Raw genomic sequence first — 18,509 nt, 5'->3', positions numbered from 1 at the left:
GAATGACTTATCACTAGTTTTTGCTTTTAATTTCTCAATCCCAATAACTAGAAAGTATCAAAGGCGAATAAAACTGTACAAGAAGACAGCCAGAAGAAAATGGAGGTTAAAACATAAAATAGATAACATGACTCTTCGAAAAATAGAATGGAGCAAATAAAACTCAAACATTTGGTAACAACAAATGTTAGAATGAATTCAAAAGAGTGAAAAAAATAGAAAAGTGTGTAAGGCATCTACTATCAAATCTAATTGACCTGGAAAACAAATAGAGGAGAAATGATTTAAGAATCATTAAGTACTCCCAAAACCATGAACAAACGAAAAACTTGTACATAAGATTTTAAGAAATCATGAAAGAGGAGTGGCTAGGTGGCACAGTGAATAGAGCATCAGCATTGGAGTCAGGAGGACCTGAGTTCAAATCTGGCCTCAGACATTTAACACTTACTAGCCGTATGACCTTGGGCAAGTCACTTAACCCCAACTGTCCTCCAAAAAAAAGGAAATCATGAAAGAAATTAGAACCAGGTAGAAAAAAAATACAAAAAGAAATTACTACATAAAAACTAGATGTTGTTGTCGACATCTGACATAGAATTGGACAAGATTAATGCTGTTTAAGAATTGAACTAAGTTTTAAACCTAAGTTTAAACCTAAGAGACTGAGGTGGTCTAGGGGAGAATATGGACCTGAGATGTTCAGAAACAGATGTATTTGCCATTGTTTTTGAAGTAACTAATCTTTTCTAAAAGCTATTTTACAAAGATATTTTTTAATTTAACATTATTTTAGATTAAATGAAGCACTAAAAACTGGGAGGAATTCAGTCACGAAGGCTCAAGCTAATGACAGCAGAGAAAAGAAGCACCCCCAGCCCCTTAGGGTTACCCTTTTTGGAAACCTGAGAGGCTGATGTAGAAGCTTGGCTCTGGGAAAGTGAGCCAGAGTGTACTTGATACATATACAGTATCTAGGAATATGCCAAAGCACACTCAGGACTTAGATCAATGGAACTATAAAATACTCTTACAGAGAAAAAAAGACTCAAATAACCAGAGTGACATCAACCAATCAAAAATAATTTATTATCTACTATATGCCAGGCACAGGGCAGCTAGGTAGCACAGTGGATAGGGTTCTGGGTCTGAAGTCAGGAACCCCTGAGTTCAAATCTGACCTCACATATTTACCAGCTGTTTGACCCTGAGCAAGTCACTTAAACCTTGTTTGCCTCAGTTTACTCATCTGTAAAATGAGTTGGATAAGGAAATGGCAAATCACTCCGGTATCTTTGCCAGGAAAAGAAAAAAAAAAGGTCACCAACAGTGAGACACAATTGAACAACAACATGTGCCAAACATTGTTCGAGGCACTGGTGATACCGAGCAAAAGCAAAAATAGTCCCTACCCTCAAGGAGTTTATATTCTAATAGAGAGACATTTTTATAAATAAGTTTATGTAAGATGAGGGCAGCTAGGTGGCACAGTGGATCGAGTGCCAGGACTGTCAGGAAAATACATTTTCCTGAGTTCACATCTGGTCTCAGACACTTCCTAGCTGTGTGACCTCAAATGGTATCATGAAGAATCAGATATGACTGAAAAATGACTCAACAATAATACTAACATGTATAAGAAAGATATGAGTGGCTGGCCCAGGGTCACTGAGCTAGTAAATATCTAAGGCCAGCTAAGAACTTACAAGAGATGAGTCTTCCTGGTTCCAGGTCTGGCACTCTATTTACTGTGCCACACCTAGCTGTCCCAAATAGAACCAAGTCATTCCCCAATAGATAAATAGTCAAAGAATATGAATGCAGTAAGCAATTCACAAAAGAAATGCCCACTATTAATAAATCATTAATAATAAGAAAAACAAATTTTTAAATCTGAGGTTTTTACCTCATATCCTGTAAATTGAAAAAAGGACAAAAGGTGAGAATAATTAGAGTTGGAGGGGTTGTAGGAAGATAAGCACACTAATGCATTGTTGGTGGACCTATAAATCAGTAAAAAAAAAAAAACATTTTGGAAAGCAGTTTGGAATTATGCATATAGAATGATTAAAATGTAACTAACCTTTGACCCAGACATTTCACTAAACATTCCCAAAAATGTTATTTATAAGAAGAAAGCCCCTATATACACAAAATTATTTATAGCAGCACTTTTTGTGGTAGAAAAGACCTGCAAGCTAAGTATTTACCTATCAATTGGTGAATGTCTAAATAATATGTGATAAATTAATGCAATGGAATATTATTACTCTTCTAAAATAAATGACAAATATGATGAACACCAAAAAGTGTGGGAAATTTACATAATCTGATGAATAATAATGATGAAAATAATAACTATCATCTCATGAACATTAATAAATATTAGTAAATATTTAATTTAACTAATTAATAAAAATTAACAAGTATTAATAAATGATTAACATAATCTGAAGTAAGAAGATCTAAGAAAACAATAAACACAAAGACTACAACAATATAAATGGAAAGAAAAAACACAACCATTCAAAGACAACTTTTGCCACAAAGAAGAGATATAGAAGATACCTTCTCTCCATTTGCAAAAGTGGAACATCCATAGTGCAGAACATTGTATAAAGTTTTAGATTTTTTTCAATATATTGATCAGTTTTGGTGTTTTTTTCTCTTCTCTCTCTTTAAACATTATTTTTTATGTAGGACGGCTCTCTTAATTGGGAGGAGAGATACAAGGGTTAAGTTAAATAATGCTTATCAATTTGGGAATGGTTAAACAAGTTGTGGTGCATGATTGTGATGGGATACTACTGTGCCAAAAGAAATAATGAACTTGATGATCTTAGAAAAACCCAGAAAGACTTGCACAAAATAATGAAGAGCAAAATGAGCAGATCCAAGAGAACATTGTATAATAGTAACAGTGATATTGTTTTAAGAACATCTTTGATCAAATAAATCATTTTTATTATTATAAATACCCAAATTAATTATAAAGGATATATGAAGACACTATCTGCATCCAGAGAAAGAACTGATAAATAGAAGTATGTATAGAATTATTTTACATATATATACATATTTGTGTCTAATGGTAGCCATCTCTAGGGTGGGGAAAGTGGGAGAAAAGAAGGGGGAAAAAGAGAAAAAAGAAATTTACTTGATAATTTTATCATATATTTTAAAAAGAATAGCAAGTTGTACATAACAGATCTGCAGTTTTGTGTGCAACAAAAACTTAGTATCAATAAAAATATGGTTTTTAAATGTATTAAAATAACACTATAAAGTGGTAATGAGAACCTGTATGTCCAACTGATGAAAGAATGAAGTTGAGAAATGGAATAGATTTAAATGCTGCAGTGGAGGCAGAATCATCAAAAACAGGTTTGCAGAGGATTAACTCAATTTCCTTTTTTGAGAAGGTTACCAGCTTGGTAATTAAGGAAATAGTCTATCTGTATTTTAGCAATGTGTTCATTAGAAAGACTGGAATGGAAGTCATATTATAAAGCATTAAGAACATAAAGGGTAATAAGAAAGTGGAAGCACTAGTTATAAGTAAGTTTTTTCAAGGAATTTAACAGTGAAGGGGATCAAAGGGATGGACCAGTATATCCAGAAACTTTTAGGTTTGGATTGAGGAGATCTGAGTATGTTTATAGGCTGATGGGAAGTAGCCACTAGAGAGGAAAAGACTGAACATGAATAAGAAAGAGTATATTATGGCTGGTGCTAGAGCCTGAAATGGGATTAAGCATATAGATAAGGAAATTAACCTAGGCTAGGGATAATAATGACAGCAATAATAAGAGTAAGACTAGAAACTGACTTTATGACTGCAGCAGTAGTGCTGAATGAGAAACTTCTTTTCCAATAATGATAATCATAATAACAATAATTACTACAGTCACCATAATAATACTTTTATAGCATTTTAATATTTTTAAAGTACTTTACATATATTATCTTACTTCCATCTCAAAACAACCTTTGAAGAAGATGTTTTCATTTCCATTTTACAGATGTGATACCTGAGGCTTAATGACTTGCCCAGAATCACTAAAAAAGGGGTGGGTGATAATGAGAAATTTGTGGTAATTGGGGAAGATAGTTGATATCAAGAAAGATAACGAGTTGAATGGCTTGATTCTTCTCAGAGAAGTAGAAAGCAGTCATCTGTTTTGTGCTTGGCATAGGGAATTTAAAAAAACAATAGTAAAATTATTGAGAAAAATACATGAAAGTGTCATAAAAGTGAATCTCAGATCATTCCCAATGTGAATAATTTCTCATAGCAAGAAGTCCTAAAAGAGTTAATAAGCCATCAGCTTTTTCCAATTTCAATACTAGAGGATCTGTAATTTCAGCCTTTGGGATAGTCCTTCAACTAATACTAACTGCAATACTATTAAAATAGATGGTTTTCAGAGTTGCTGAAGTCAAACACACACACACACACACACACACACACACACACACACACACACACACACACTATCATCACACTATGGCCAGTCTGGTAACAAACCTCCCCACTGGGACTGTTTTTTATAATGCAGTCTCACTTCTGTGATATGATAAGCCATCAGAGTAAGACTTTAGCTAGTGTAACTTTCCTACAAAGATGGAGAATGTTTTTTTTAGTTGCTAGAACCACTAAATTCATAACATATTAAACTGGGGGGGAGGGGAAAGTTGGGACAATTTTTGTCATGTTCTATACTTGGATTATTCCCAAACTAGACTATTTTTTTGTTTGTTTCTCTAGAATTACTTATGCTTCTTCTCTTCTATTTCTTTGTTCACAATATTCCTTGCCTGGAATGCCTTTTCCCTGAAGTTCTGTTCAACTCTTCTTACTCATCCTTCTGAGGTCCAACTCAGAAGTGGCCTCTTCCATGAAGTTGTCCTTGTTTCCCCAAGCTACATATGATTTCTTCATTCCTTTGTTTTCTCATTGCTTTTTATAACAAGTCAGGCTTCATTTTCACATTGTACTGTGTAATGTAGTTATTGTTTCAATCATATCCCCCCATCATATTGTAAGCTCTGTGAGGGTTTATTCATCCTTGCTTCCTCCACAGCTGATCAACTGCTAGCACATAGTAGGCATTCAATTAAATCTTTTGACTGGGCAAATGAATGAATCATTTGTACCCAAATAATTTACTCTTTATAAAAAAAATGTGAACTTCAAGAATGAGTTAAAGATTTGTAAACAGGATGACTAATAAAAAAAGACAGAAAAAACTTTCATATGAAAGAAAAAGCATTTTGAAAGGTATAATCTACTGCTTGACCTCAAAGAAAAAATGTATTGATTATATATTGTGACTGTTGTTGTTTGTTAACTATTTATCACCATCATTTCTGCTTGTCTAAAGATACAGGGCATCTGTGGTACCCTCCATGGACATCCTGGTAATCAAAAACAGCCTAATTCCAAAAAGCATTAAATCTAAAAAAGAAACTTAGAAAAAATGTTAGGACTACTTGTTTTGAATTTGGTATCATTACAAAGAATACATAAGATTTTGAGTTTTATTGTGTTTTAAGGGGCATTACTAGTAAAGGAAGAAGTTGAAAAACCTTAATAGTTTAATGAGAGACAAGCTTTGAGTGACCTTCAATGTCTGCTTTTGTCAGAAACCTACTTTAAACTATGTGTTTAGGGATTTGTTTCCTTCAAAAACAAGAAGTCTTTAAAATTCACTTGTTATTTTCTTGATAAATTATTTGTTTATTAATACCCTTCAGATTGCATTTTTCTATACAAATAAATCAGCTATACTACTTCCCAGTAAAACTTGAGAAACTAATTATTTGTTTTCTTCCTCATCACACTCTTGCCCCAGAAAAAGGGATAATTAAGTGCCTAAGGGGATTTTTTTTACAAAGCAGGATTTTTTTTATCCCCACAAATCCAATAAAGTCATTGGTAGCTGAACAGCTAAAAATCCCCTAAAAGTTTTTGAAAAGGTCTCCTTGCATATTTTAAGTTCCACATGACAAAAATCCACAATAATATTTTAAAGGTCCTAAGTGGGGTAACACAATCAGGTTTTAAGAGACTACAATAAGTCTAGATTTTAAAGGTTTGGAATTTCCTTTAAAAATTATCAGTCAGAAATATTATCTACCATATTTTGTTCTTATTAATGGAAATAGGGGCATTAAACCAGCATTTCTGATATCCAGACAAAAAAAATTGGGGGTGGGGTGGGGAGGGAAGGTGCAGCTAGGTGATGTAATGAATAGAGTATTAGATCTGAAGTCAGGAAGACTAATCTTCCTGAGTTCAAATCTGGCCTCAAATATTTACTAGCTGTGTGACTCTGGACAAGCCACTTAACCCTCTTTGCCTCAATTCCACATCTGTAAAATGAGCTGGAGAAAGAAACAGCAAACCACTCTAGTATCTTTGCCAAGGAAACTCCAAATGGGGTCATGAAGAATCAGACATAACTGAAATGGCTAAATAACAACCCAAAAAAATCAGTTAATTCAACATCCCATAATCCAAGGGAGTATAATAGTCTAGAGTTGGAGGCAGGAATTAAGAGACCTCAATAATGGCTTTAGTTCTGTTCATGATTTGGCCATAGGCAAGTTTTAACCTTTTATTTGCATTCACTCAGTTTTCAAATGGAACTAACACACCTGTTCTTCCTATTCATAGGGGTCTCATAAGAAATAAAACATGTAAAAAAGCATTTTGACAAAGATAGTTCTAAGGTTTTGAATTGAATGCCTAAGATAGTGGTAAGTGTCACATATGGAATAGGAAATTGGGGAGGGGAGAAAGAGGAGAATAGTTTTAAGAGGTTTATTTTGAGTATATGTCAGGATATTTGCATAAAATACATTATAAGTGGAGGAGAAGTATAGGAGTGAAAGGTCAGGGCTAAAGAAATAGAAAACAGTTAACAGTATAAAGGCAATAGTGGAAACTATACAACAGGATCCATTTGTGAAGGGGAAGAATGTAGGAAATGAAAAATAGAAGTAATGATTGAACTTTCTGAAATATTAACAAATGGGGTGGAAAGAGGTAACAAGGAAGAAAAGATAGAGACAGGAAAGTAAAAGGAGCAGAGGGAAATTAGGAAAGGGCAATGTCATGGAAGTCAAAGAAGAGTTTCAAAAGGGGGTAGTAAATAATGTCAAATGCTATAAAGAAGTCATAGAAAATACAGACTCAGAAAAATACAAGTCAAATTTATCATGGTCACTGGTGTCCTCTAAAAAAGCAGTTGAGGGGAGGGGAGGAATGTTGAATGATTTTTTTTAATCAACCAGGAGAAGATTAAGAAAAAGAATAAAGTAGAACCTAAGTCTATCAGCAAAGTGTCAAAGGAGAGCAAACATTGGTTATACCTATTTTTTTTTGGAGGAACTAGAAATCTAGCAGTCAAGATGTTAAAATGAAACAGTTGTTAATCTTTGTAGACTAGTATACATTGGAGGATATAGACAACCAACTACCAATCTTGACGATATATCCTTAGATTCATTTTTAAAACATCCTACACAAGTTAGTGGCTATCTCTCTTTGCAAAGTGATTATTTCCCTTGAGTGAAGAAATGGTGAGTTCCTTTTCTTTCACATCTCCCTTTCCATCAAAGAATTTTGTGATTTACTTTAACTTAATTATATAAATTTTTTAACTTTAAGTATCTGCTTACATTTGAGTTCACTACCTTCTAGAACTGTCAATAATTTCTTAAAGGATTATGACAAATATATAAAGCACATTCTTAGTCTTATTATAACCTTCTCTCCTAGTCATACAGAACTTATTAACATTATTATAACTTATGTGAAGTCATGTTATATGACTGGTTATTGTTTTTTAATACCTCCTACAACTTCAAATTTAAACATAAAACTTATACAGCTATCCTAAACAATGCAATAACTTCTTAGTATGTAAAATGAATTTGAAATTTTAACATACAAGTAAAGGAATTTTTAATTACTATAGAGTAATACTACTTTATTTTTTTCTGTATGTGGTACTTTAATCGCACATGGTGTGATATTTTAAAAGTACTTGTTTTTCATTACAAATATTCTTTACTAGAAATGGCATCTTCATGGAATTTTTGGAGACTGAAAACATAGATCATCTCTTTAATCTCTGAAATTTGAAGTACTGTACTTAACTTTTCACTTCACCTGCTTCCTGATTATCCCTAACCGTGACATTTTTACATTTTGAATCCTATTGGCAGAAACTACTTAGCATTACTTTAACCCCAGCAGCGATTGTTTAGTAGCTAGTTTGCAGGTAAATGGGGTGGGGGTGGGGAGGAGTAAGGAGGTTGAGGAGAAGAGAAAGGAGAGAAGGAAGGGAAATGGGAGGAGGATTTTTTATATATGTATAGTCGACTCGAATAGCCAAGTCATTATTTTCAGGACAAAGGACAGTGGAAAATTTGCACTTTCATAATTACCCCTAATTTAGACTCTTTTCCCTTAGAAACCCAGAAGTTTAGGGTACGGAGGAGGAAGTCCATTCTGTCCAACCTCTCTTCGAATGTGAGAAACCCACACTTACAGAGGGGAAGGGAACTGAAGAGTGAGATATAAGGTGGAGAGAAACCAGAGAAGAGGGACTTACTTTAACGAAGAGGGAAATGTCATGTTCATTACCCGGGGCCAGCGCCGGGGCTGAGGCGCTCTCTCCTGAAGCCTCTCTTGCGCCGTTCAGCCCTTGCCCTAGTTCATTTGTCTCGGCTTCAGCAAGGGCACCTTCAGAGCTAGTCTCCGACAGGTGGTTGCTCAGCTCTGCCTCTAAGTTTCTTTCTGGAGTAGTCTCCTCATTTTCCTCCTCCTGTGGGCTCCCATCAAAGTTTTCTTCCTCACCCAGGGCCACGACTTCTACATTAGGGTTCTCCTTTCCCCAATTTTCTCTTCCCTCTTCCAGGGCTTCTTCCTGGACATCCGTCTTGTCACCTAGGCTGGCACATTCCACCTGCACTGCTTCTATAGGATCCCCTTCTGGGGTAGAATGCTTTACGCCTCCCTGGCCTCCGCTTTCCTCCTCCGCCAGCCCTTCTGCAGCTTCAACTTCCATGTCCTCGGGGTAACGTGAAACTTGACAAGCCTCTTCTTCATGCTCCTCATCTTCCAAACTGCCGGGGTCAGGGCTCTCCTCAAGGCTCTGTTTCTCCTCCACCTCCTCCTGCTGCTCCCTGGCAGTTGTACCTACAAGCTCCATTTGTTGTACGGGACTGTTTTCTTCTCCTCCGTAGCTCTCAGCATTTTCAGAATTTCCATACTCTAGTCCTTCTGCCCTCCCTCTTTCGAGGTCCTCTCCTTCCATCCGGTCTCCAGGCTCTGCTAGCTCTCCCTCGGGTTGTAACAGCTTCACGCCTCGCTGGACCGTTTCCTGGGAAGCTGCTGCCGCTGCTGCTGCGATAGTTACAACTGCAGCTTCACTCCCAAGGCTGTGCTCCGCCCCTGCCTCTGCCTCTGCCTCCGGGTCTCCTGGGTCCTGGGCTCCTTTGGCTGCTACCTGGTTCTCTTCTTGCCTTTGGCGCTCAGTGCCGCTGCTGTCCTCTAGCTCGCATCTCCTTTCCTGGCAGATTGCCTCTACTTCTATATCGTCCAGTACTTCACTGCTCTCTTCCTTTCCCTCCTTTCCCTCTTCTTTTTGGTCCTCCACGTTCCCGGGGAATTCCCCTATTTTGTCCTCGTGTTTTTTCTGTGTATCTTCCTCCCAGTCACTTCGCGTCAGGGTTTTTCTCTCTTCTGCTTCCTTCTGGTCTACTTGGTCAATTGCTGGTCCTGCTTCCTCCCTCACCTCCTTCGGAGTCTCCACTGGGGCAACTGCTCCCGCCCCGTCTCCGGCAGCATCTTCGTCACAGGACAGCTTTTCCTCACTGAACTTCACCTCCGTCTCCTGCTTCTCATCTTTCGCCCCAGTAGCAGGCCCCAGTTCTCCGATTCCCTTTTCCAACAGTGCTAGGGGTTCAGCATTCTCCTTGGGGGCGAAGACTCTTACCGAAGGTTCAGTAGCTTCAGTCATGTCCCAGGAAATTATTGTCCTTAGCTTGAGACCCCCCGTGAAAGAAAAAAGCTGGTGGATATTCTGCAAACAGGATGTCTTCCAAGTCTTTGAGCTCCAGTCCAAGGGATAGACTCCCTTGCTATACTCCTTTTCCTTCCTCTCTAGCCTTGGACTTCTGGGACCTATGGTGACTCTGGTTCAGATGGATTAGTGCTTATTACTAGCTGCATTCATGACGTTCAGAGCTAAATCCTCCCTGTCCCAAGACCTTGATCTCAGTCTCAGAAACTTAATGATTCCTTCGCTGCCTTAGTCTTCACTCAAATTCCCTTAGTCACCAATGGAGTTTGGAAGACTTTCACTACCTGGTGACTTCGAAAGCCCTTAAAATACCTACCTGCCCTTCCGCCCTCTACACAAACTTCATCCCCTTGTCCTTGGGCGGAGCTCAGTCACCTAGGCTAACCTTTGGCACTAGAGCCAACGTCAGGCATTCCCTTCTGGGGCCTCCGGATGGTTTTAAAGAAAGAATTCCACATACAAAAGCCTATTAGGCCAAAAGTGTGTGTTTTTCAAAAGAATGCTGAGGTGATACCCCAACCATTTAAGCTTTTTCTCACAGAATCCAGAATCTTCGAAAGTTAGGAGAAATCTCAGCTACCATCTAATTCTATTTTTGTAGAACTCTAATTGTTAGGACTTTTCCCACCCCTGACATTCATTGCTCCTGTTTCTGCCTCTCTAGTGATGGCTCCAGTGCCACACGCACTGTTCACAGCTTCATTGTGGCCACTGAAAGAAGCAAAGATATTGTAGCTACCATGGTGCAAATCAAATAATCCCCAAATGTTTCGATGGGACTTTCCACCACTAAATAATTTTAAAACCTCCCTAGGAACTAGAGGAGGAACTTAACAAAAATTATAGAAAAATAAAGCTATACTACATTGCTTCTTTACACAAGAGTAGTATCAGATGCAGTTCATAAAAGTCATGATTGTCAGAAATATGTTCACAACATATGTTGTTCACAACACAACACATGTTCACAACATAAATGACCATACATTTGATGGCATCATTGGTCTCCATTAAGTTTTGGCTTTCTGTATCAAGATAGCCAAGAGGTTCAAAGGCCCAGGATACTGGGATAAGAACCAGAATAAGCTCAATTTTGGACAAAAATTACCGAGAAAACTGGAAGACACTATGGAGTAAATTAGGTCTGGCCCAATATCTCATATTATATGCTAAGATAAACCCCAAATGGCCACATAATGTAGATATAAAAAGGTCATGGTTGTAAACATATTAGAGGAATAAGGAAGAAATTACCTTTCAGATCTAAGGATAAGAAAAGCAGTTGGGACCAAACAGGGGATAGAGAGAATCACAGAAAATAAAAGGGAAATTTTGATTATATAAAAATAAAGAGCTTTTCATAAACAAATCCAATATGGCTAAAATTAGAGGATAATCAGTTAATAAGGGAACAATCTTTTTAAAATAATATTTTATTTTTTTCCCAATTGCATGTAAAGATAATATTTAACATTCTTTTTTTTAATTTAGAGTTCCAAATTCTCTCCCTCCTTCCCCCTTCCTTTCCTCCCTGAAATAGTAAGTAGTTTGATATAGGTTACACATGTTCAATAATGCAAAACATATTTCTATATTAGTCATATTGTGAAAGAAGACAAAGACCACCAAAAAACACACACAAAATAAAGTGAAAAATAGTATGTTTCAATCTATATTTAGATTCCATCAATTCTTTCTCTAGATGTGAATAGCATTTTTCATCATGAGTCTTTTGGAATCATCTTGGATCGTAGTTGCATTGCTGAGAATAGTTGTCATTCACAGTTGGTCATCATACAATATTGTTGTTACTGTATACAACTGCTCTCCTGGTTCTGCTCATTTCACTGTGCATCAGTTCATGTAAGTCTTTGCAGGTTTTTCTGAAATCATCCTGCTTATAAATTTTTATAGCACAATAGCATTCCATTACAATTTTATACCACATGTGGCATTTAAAAAGGTTTGAGTGACACAATTTCTGGGTAATTTAATCATGTTATTAGTAATGTCAGCACTTCAATACAAAGGATAGTCATTTGGTGTCTCTTAGACTACAGACAGTCATGGGTGTGGCCCTCAAAATTTATATGCCCATTGGAAGAGGGGGTATTCCTGAGTGTGGAAATCAACTCTGATTGGTAAACAATTATGGAAAAATGAATATTACAGGAAGGGGCTGGACCTGAATTTTTATTATGTCATTAACCTCTTACATTAATTCCCTCTCTTAGGCAATCTATTCAAAGAATTTATCCCCATACAAACCTGAGCAGAGTACAATAACTTTCCCCGCTGGGTGGGGTCTGAACAAGAAAGTTAGTCCAATCTCATTTTCAGTAATGTCCTTCAAGAGACTGAATTTTTAAAATCGGGACTTTAGGAAAAGGAGACAACTCTGGATCTCCTCAAATCATTGGTTCTTAATAATCATTTATCTCACACAACTTGTTCAGACATTCCCCAACTGATGGACATACCCTCAATTCTTTGCCACCACAAAAAGAGCTACTATAAATATTTTTGTACAAATAAGTCATTTTTCCTCTTTAAAAAAAATCACTTTGGGATACAGACCTAGTAGTGGTATTGCTGGACCAAAGTGTATGCATAGTTTTATAGAGGAAAAAAAATGTTTATGCAGCAGATTTCTCTCCTTTAGATATCATTTCCAAGACATCTAAGTAAATAATTAAAATTTACAAAGAATAAGAGCCCTGTCCTAATTCAAAATGGTCAGTTCTCAGGGGAAGAAATCTAAGCTATCTGTAGTCACATGAAAAAAAAAATGCTCCAAGTCAATAATCACCAGAAAAATACAAATTAAAGCAATTCTTAGGTTCCTTCTCACATCCATCAGATGGGCAAAGTTGACACACGAAAAAATAACAAATTTTGGAGAGACTTCAGGAAAATAGGCACATTGATTATTAATATAGTTGTGACTTGGTTCAATCATTTTAGAAAGGAATTTGAAAATGTGCCCCCCCCCCAAGTTAATATACTTTACATATCATTTGAAACAAATTAAACCACTATTAGGCCTATACTCACAAAGAGATCAAGTGGAAGGGGGGAAGTCTTTTTTTATACGTAAGTATTTATAGTATCTCTTTTTACAGTGGCAAAGGATTGCCCATCTATTTGGGAATGGCTGAACAAATTACAGCATGTGAGGAATATTATGTAGAATATAAAATAATAGAATATTATAAAAATTATTTAAAAGACAGTTTCAGGGAAATTTAGGGAGATTTCTATGAATTGATACATATTGAAGTAAACAGAACCAGGAGAACAATTTATACCATAACATCAACATTTTAAAAATGAACAGTTTTGAAAGACTTAAAACTCTGATCAATGTACTGATTAGCCATGATTCTAAAATACTTATATAGAATGCTACTCACCTCCTGATAGAGAAATAATGGACAAATGAAACATGAGACACACATTTTTGGACGTGCCCTACTTGGGAATTAATTTTATTTGACTATGCTTATTTATTATATGGATTTTGTTTTTCCTTTCTTGCTTTTTTTTTGTTAGATGTCATAAAAATTTTGATAACTGAGACATGAAATTCAATTTTAAAAAGATACCTAATAAGTTATAGGCTTAGTGCATGCACCCTCTCCCAGGGCCTAAGTTGATGAGAGGACTCATTCTTGTATCACCTACACATCATTCTGTTTCCTGACTCACCTGTCAAAACCTAGTCCTTTCTAGAAGTATCATCTGGTCAATAGGGAAGGGCTGTTTTATGTTGTTAGGAGACCAGGAAGCCACTTCAAAGTGGCCAGAGGCTACCAAGAAACTGTCAAGGGAAGGATAGCTTAAGGCTTGGGGTACCCTCTTTCTAATTTCACTATTACTCCCAGGCTCACAATGTAGGCATCATCTTTGATTCTTCACTCTCTTTCTCACTCTCCATTTCCATTCTGTGTTGAATTCTTATTTATTCTACTGTTGAAACATCCATGTATGCTCCCTTCTCTCCTCTGACATTGCCATTGTCCTGGTGCAAATCATTATCACTTCACACCTGGACTATTGCAATAGTCTGAAGTAGTGTTTCTGCCTCAAATCTCTCCATACTCCTGTCTATCTTCTACTTAATTATCAAATTGATCTTTTTAGACATAAATCTATCTATATCACCACCGTATCCAACAACTGTTGATGGTTCTCTGTTGCCTCTAGGATCAAATACCAAATCCTCTGTTTGGCTTTTAAAGTCCTTCATAATCTGGACCCTTCCTATCTTTCTAGTCTTTTTTTATACTTTAAAACACCTTGAAAACAATACTACATCTCTTGATTTTATGTACCTTATCTGTCTGTCCCCATGATGAGAATCCTTTCCCTACTTGTGTTTATCTCCTGGTTTCCCTGGATTCCATCAGTTCTCAAATAAAATGCAGCATTCTAGAGGAAGCCTTTCCCAGTTCCCTTTAGCACTAGAATCTTCTCTCTAAGATCATCTCCACCTTATACCATATGTATCTTATTTGCACATAGTTGCTCATCTCTCCCTCTAGACTGTGATCTTCTTGAGAACAAGGACTGTTTTTGCCTTTCTACAAATCCCCAGAGCTTAGCACAGTGCTTGGTATGTAGTAGTTGTCTAATAAATGCTTCTTGACTCGACTTCATTTCTTTGCTCTCTTTGGGGTATAGGTATATATAGGTATATGGGGTATAGTAGTGACATAGCTGGATTAAATGTTATACAGTTTAGGGAATTTTTTCAACATATTTCCAAATTGCTTTCCAGATTGGCTGGACCAATATATAGTGTAATTTCCAGGAATTAGAAAGTAATGATCTTTGTCTTCATCATAGCTTCATCTGGAATAGTGTTTTCAATTTTGGGTACTACTATATCAGAAGAACATTGATAATCTATATAGTGTCCAAAGAAGGAAAACCAAGATGGTGAAGGGCCTTGAGTTCAGGTAATATGAAAATCAGTTGAAGGAATTGGAGTTTTTAGTATGGAAAAGGGAAGACTCAAGGAAGTGTGGGAAAGGTTAGAGAGGGACATGATAGCTCTCTTCAAGCATTTGAAGTAAAGGAGCCATTAGATTTGTTTATTTTGGCCTCAAAGGGCAGAACCAGGATCAATGGGTGGTAAATACAAAGAGGTCAATTGAGTTTTGATGTCAGGAAAAACTCACTAACAACTAGAGCTGTCCAAAAATGCTATAGGATGCCTTGAGAAACGGTGGGTTCCTTTGCTCAAAAGACTATAAAACTGTGCATACCTTTTGACCCAGCAGTACTACTACTAGGTCTATGTCCCAAAGACAGCAAACAAAAGGCAGGGTATGGGGGAACCAATTTGTACAAAGCTCTTTTTGTGATGACTTAAGAATTTGAAATTGAAATGATGCCCATCAAATGGAAATAGTTAAACAAGCTGTGTAATATGATTGTGATGAAATATTATTGTGCTATTAGAAATGACAAGCAAGATGATTTCAGAACAAATTGGAAAGACTTTCATGAATTGATGCAAAGTGAAGTGAGCAGAACCAGGAGAACTTTGTACACTGCAACAAGCAAAATTATTCAATGAAGAATTGTAAATGACTTAGCTATTCTTGGAAATACAATGGTCCAAGACAAACCCAAAGGACTAATGCTATCCACAGAATAGAAGTAAAGGAAGCAGGATAGCAAAGGAAACATGCAATCTGTCTCCAGAGAATGAATTGATACTGTCTAAATACAAACTAAGGATGCTATTTTTCACTTTCTTTCTTCCTTCCTTCCTTTCTTTCATTCATTCTTTTTTTAGTATTCTTATACAACATATATGGGAATATTTTACATGATTACAAATGTGTAAACTATATTGGATGGCTTACCATCTTATGGAGGGGGCAGGAAAGAGAGAGAGGGAGGGAGAGAAGGGAGATAGGAAAGGAGAGAGAGAATTTGGAACTCAAAACCTTAATAAAACTGTTTTTAAAATTTGTTTTAACATGTAGTTGGGGAAAAATAAAATATTACTAAAAAAAAGTAATGGTGGTTTCCTTCTCCTTGTAGGTCTTCAAGTAGAGGTTGGAAGGAATACTGATTGGACTTGTTGGTTATGTTATACTGAGGATTCTTCTCATATATGGGTTGGACTAGATATTCATTGAAATTCATTTTTCCTATCAAATTCTATGAGGCTACGGGGGTGGGAGAAAGAAACCCTGACAACTTCAGCCAAATATTCTGGACCAGGCCTAACCTAGGTCAGTCCAACAATTTAAGATCAAGGTTTAAAATTCAATGGGACGTTTATGGACCATAAATAGAATTTAAGAAAAAAATACTTTCCTAATTGAGAAATCAAAAGAATCAACTTCAAAGTTAAAAAGAATACAAAATGATTTTATCTTCTACCCCAGTCACCAGATCAAGAACTCAGGAAAAATTTCCCCCCAGGATATGGTATCTCAGTGTATCCTCAGACAAAAATTCTTATTTGGTTGTATCCTTTTGAGCTTTAAATAGTCAAGTACTTTGGGGGAACTAATTCACTCCTTGTCAAAAAAAATGTTGAAAAACTGGAAAGCAGTTTAATAGAAACTAAGTATAGACCAACATTTCATACCATATACCAAGATAAAGTCAAAATGGGCACGTGATTCAGACATAAAGGGAAATATCATTAGCAAATTATGGGAGCTTGGAAATTTTATCTGTCTGATCTATGGGTAAGGGAAGAATATATGAACAAAAAGAGAGAGGATGACAGGAAGTATAATGGTTATTGGATTAGAAGTATAATGGATAATTTTGATTGCCTGTAAAAAGTATTTGCACAAACAAAAACAAAGCCAAATTAGAAGGAAAGCAAGGTTCTTTCCCTGTCCCCAGCTGTCTCCACCATTGCTTACACCTACCTAGGGTCATACACCTGTTAGTCACCTTGTGTCAGTGAATTCAGAAAACAGTAGCAACTGAATAACAAAAAAAAACTATAGCCTTGAAACAGATTTCCAGCAACAAGTGATTTGATGGGTTTCATGAAGTTTATGAGCATGACAGGAACTAAAATGCAAAATGAAATTTGGAATCTACTTACCACCAAAGGCAGAAACTGGAAAATGTCCTGTACTTTACTGGCTTTCTGGTTCAACTTGCACAGAACAAAATTTTATCACAAAAGCTGGTTATCATCAAGGTGTAGCAGAACATGGCCTCATTGTCTTTGCACTAGATACCAGTCTACATTGCTGTAATATTAAAGAAAAAGATGGCATCTGGGACTTAGGTACTGCTACTTGTTTTTACATGAATGCCACTGAAGAACCTTTACCAACTGTAATAGATGTAATAGATGAGCTGTCCTAGCTGATAAATGCCGATTTTCCAGCTGACTCAGAGAAGATATCTAATTTGGACCATTCTATGGGAGGCCATGGTGCTCTAAAGAATCCCAGAAAATACCAGTCTGTGTCAGCCTTCTCTCCAGTCTACAATCCAGTGCTCTGTCCTTGCGGACAGCATTTAATAGAATGTTCTTGAATTTCAAGTCTCTGTGAATAATCTCCTTCCCATGCCCTGTCCCAGATCAGACATCATCTCTGCAGAATAAAAACCAGGCACTCACCCAAAGGACCCAGTTTCTGAATATATCTCAGTAAGTTTCCATTTTGGGCATATCTGAGGCCAAAATACAGTTTCTCCTCTTCCTGAAAAATGAAGTAAAGTTTGACAAAGAATGACAAAGCATATTTTACCTTCCTTCTCTTTAATCATATTGGTTTTTCTCCAGAATTTTTAGTCATATGATCCCTAGAAGTTGCCAGCATTCCATGGTGGCAAACTATCCTTCTCCCAAGACTTTGCCAAAAGCAAGCTAGGTAGCACAATGGATAGAGTGCCAGACCGAAAGTCAGGAAGACTCATCTTCATGAGTTCAAATCTGGCCTCAGACACTTACTAGCTGCGTCACATAACCCTGTTTGCCTCAGTTTCCTCATCTGTTGAGCAGGAGAAGGAAATGGCACCAGAAATTCAAATATGATTTTGGGACAATTTCTTAACCTTGTGTTCACTTTCAAAAATATTCCTTTCTCCCCTGAAATTCCTCCTTTCAATCAGCAACAATGAGAAAGATACCTCCTGTGCCCCTAAGGTCTTTATAGGATTTCTTAAACTTTAATAATGCTTTCTAGGGTCCTTCAGGTATTATCTTTTATCCCTCCATGGGGTTAATAGGCATAGGGATTGTCAGGTTTGGCAAATCTCAGAACATTTTTCATTTTTTCCTAGATACCTGCCCCAGAAAGAGCAAAACTCTCTATTATTTACGCCAAAGCAACAAAATACTTATTTCAGTACTCCTCAAAAGGGAATTAACAACCACCAATCTTAGCTCTTTTTCTTCTATTATTGGATAATTCT

General features: G+C 36.6%; 1 protein-coding gene and 1 pseudogene across 1 annotated transcript in view; one reads left to right on the top strand and one right to left on the bottom strand.

Moving 5' to 3' along the window:
* The window catches only part of CLIC6 (chloride intracellular channel 6), a 72,421-nt gene extending 62,082 nt beyond the window's left edge, over positions 1 to 10,339 (bottom strand). The window contains exon 1 of the mRNA XM_069074966.1: positions 8,625 to 10,339. Within this exon, the coding sequence (XP_068931067.1) occupies positions 8,625 to 10,034 (1,410 nt within the window). The 5' untranslated portion in view covers positions 10,035 to 10,339. The remainder of the gene's footprint in view (positions 1 to 8,624) is intronic.
* Positions 10,340 to 17,076: 6,737 nt separating this feature from the next.
* On the top strand, positions 17,077 to 17,627 carry LOC138151298 (S-formylglutathione hydrolase pseudogene; annotated as a pseudogene).
* The last annotated feature ends 882 nt before the right edge of the window (positions 17,628 to 18,509 follow it).

The sequence above is a fragment of the Petaurus breviceps genome, unplaced genomic scaffold, assembly GCF_028583685.1.
Source record: "Petaurus breviceps papuanus isolate PSGF00001 unplaced genomic scaffold, PetGlider_PUasm1.0 90897, whole genome shotgun sequence".
Classification (NCBI taxonomy): domain Eukaryota; kingdom Metazoa; phylum Chordata; class Mammalia; order Diprotodontia; family Petauridae; genus Petaurus; species Petaurus breviceps.
This window is presented reverse-complemented; position numbering and strand designations above follow the sequence as displayed.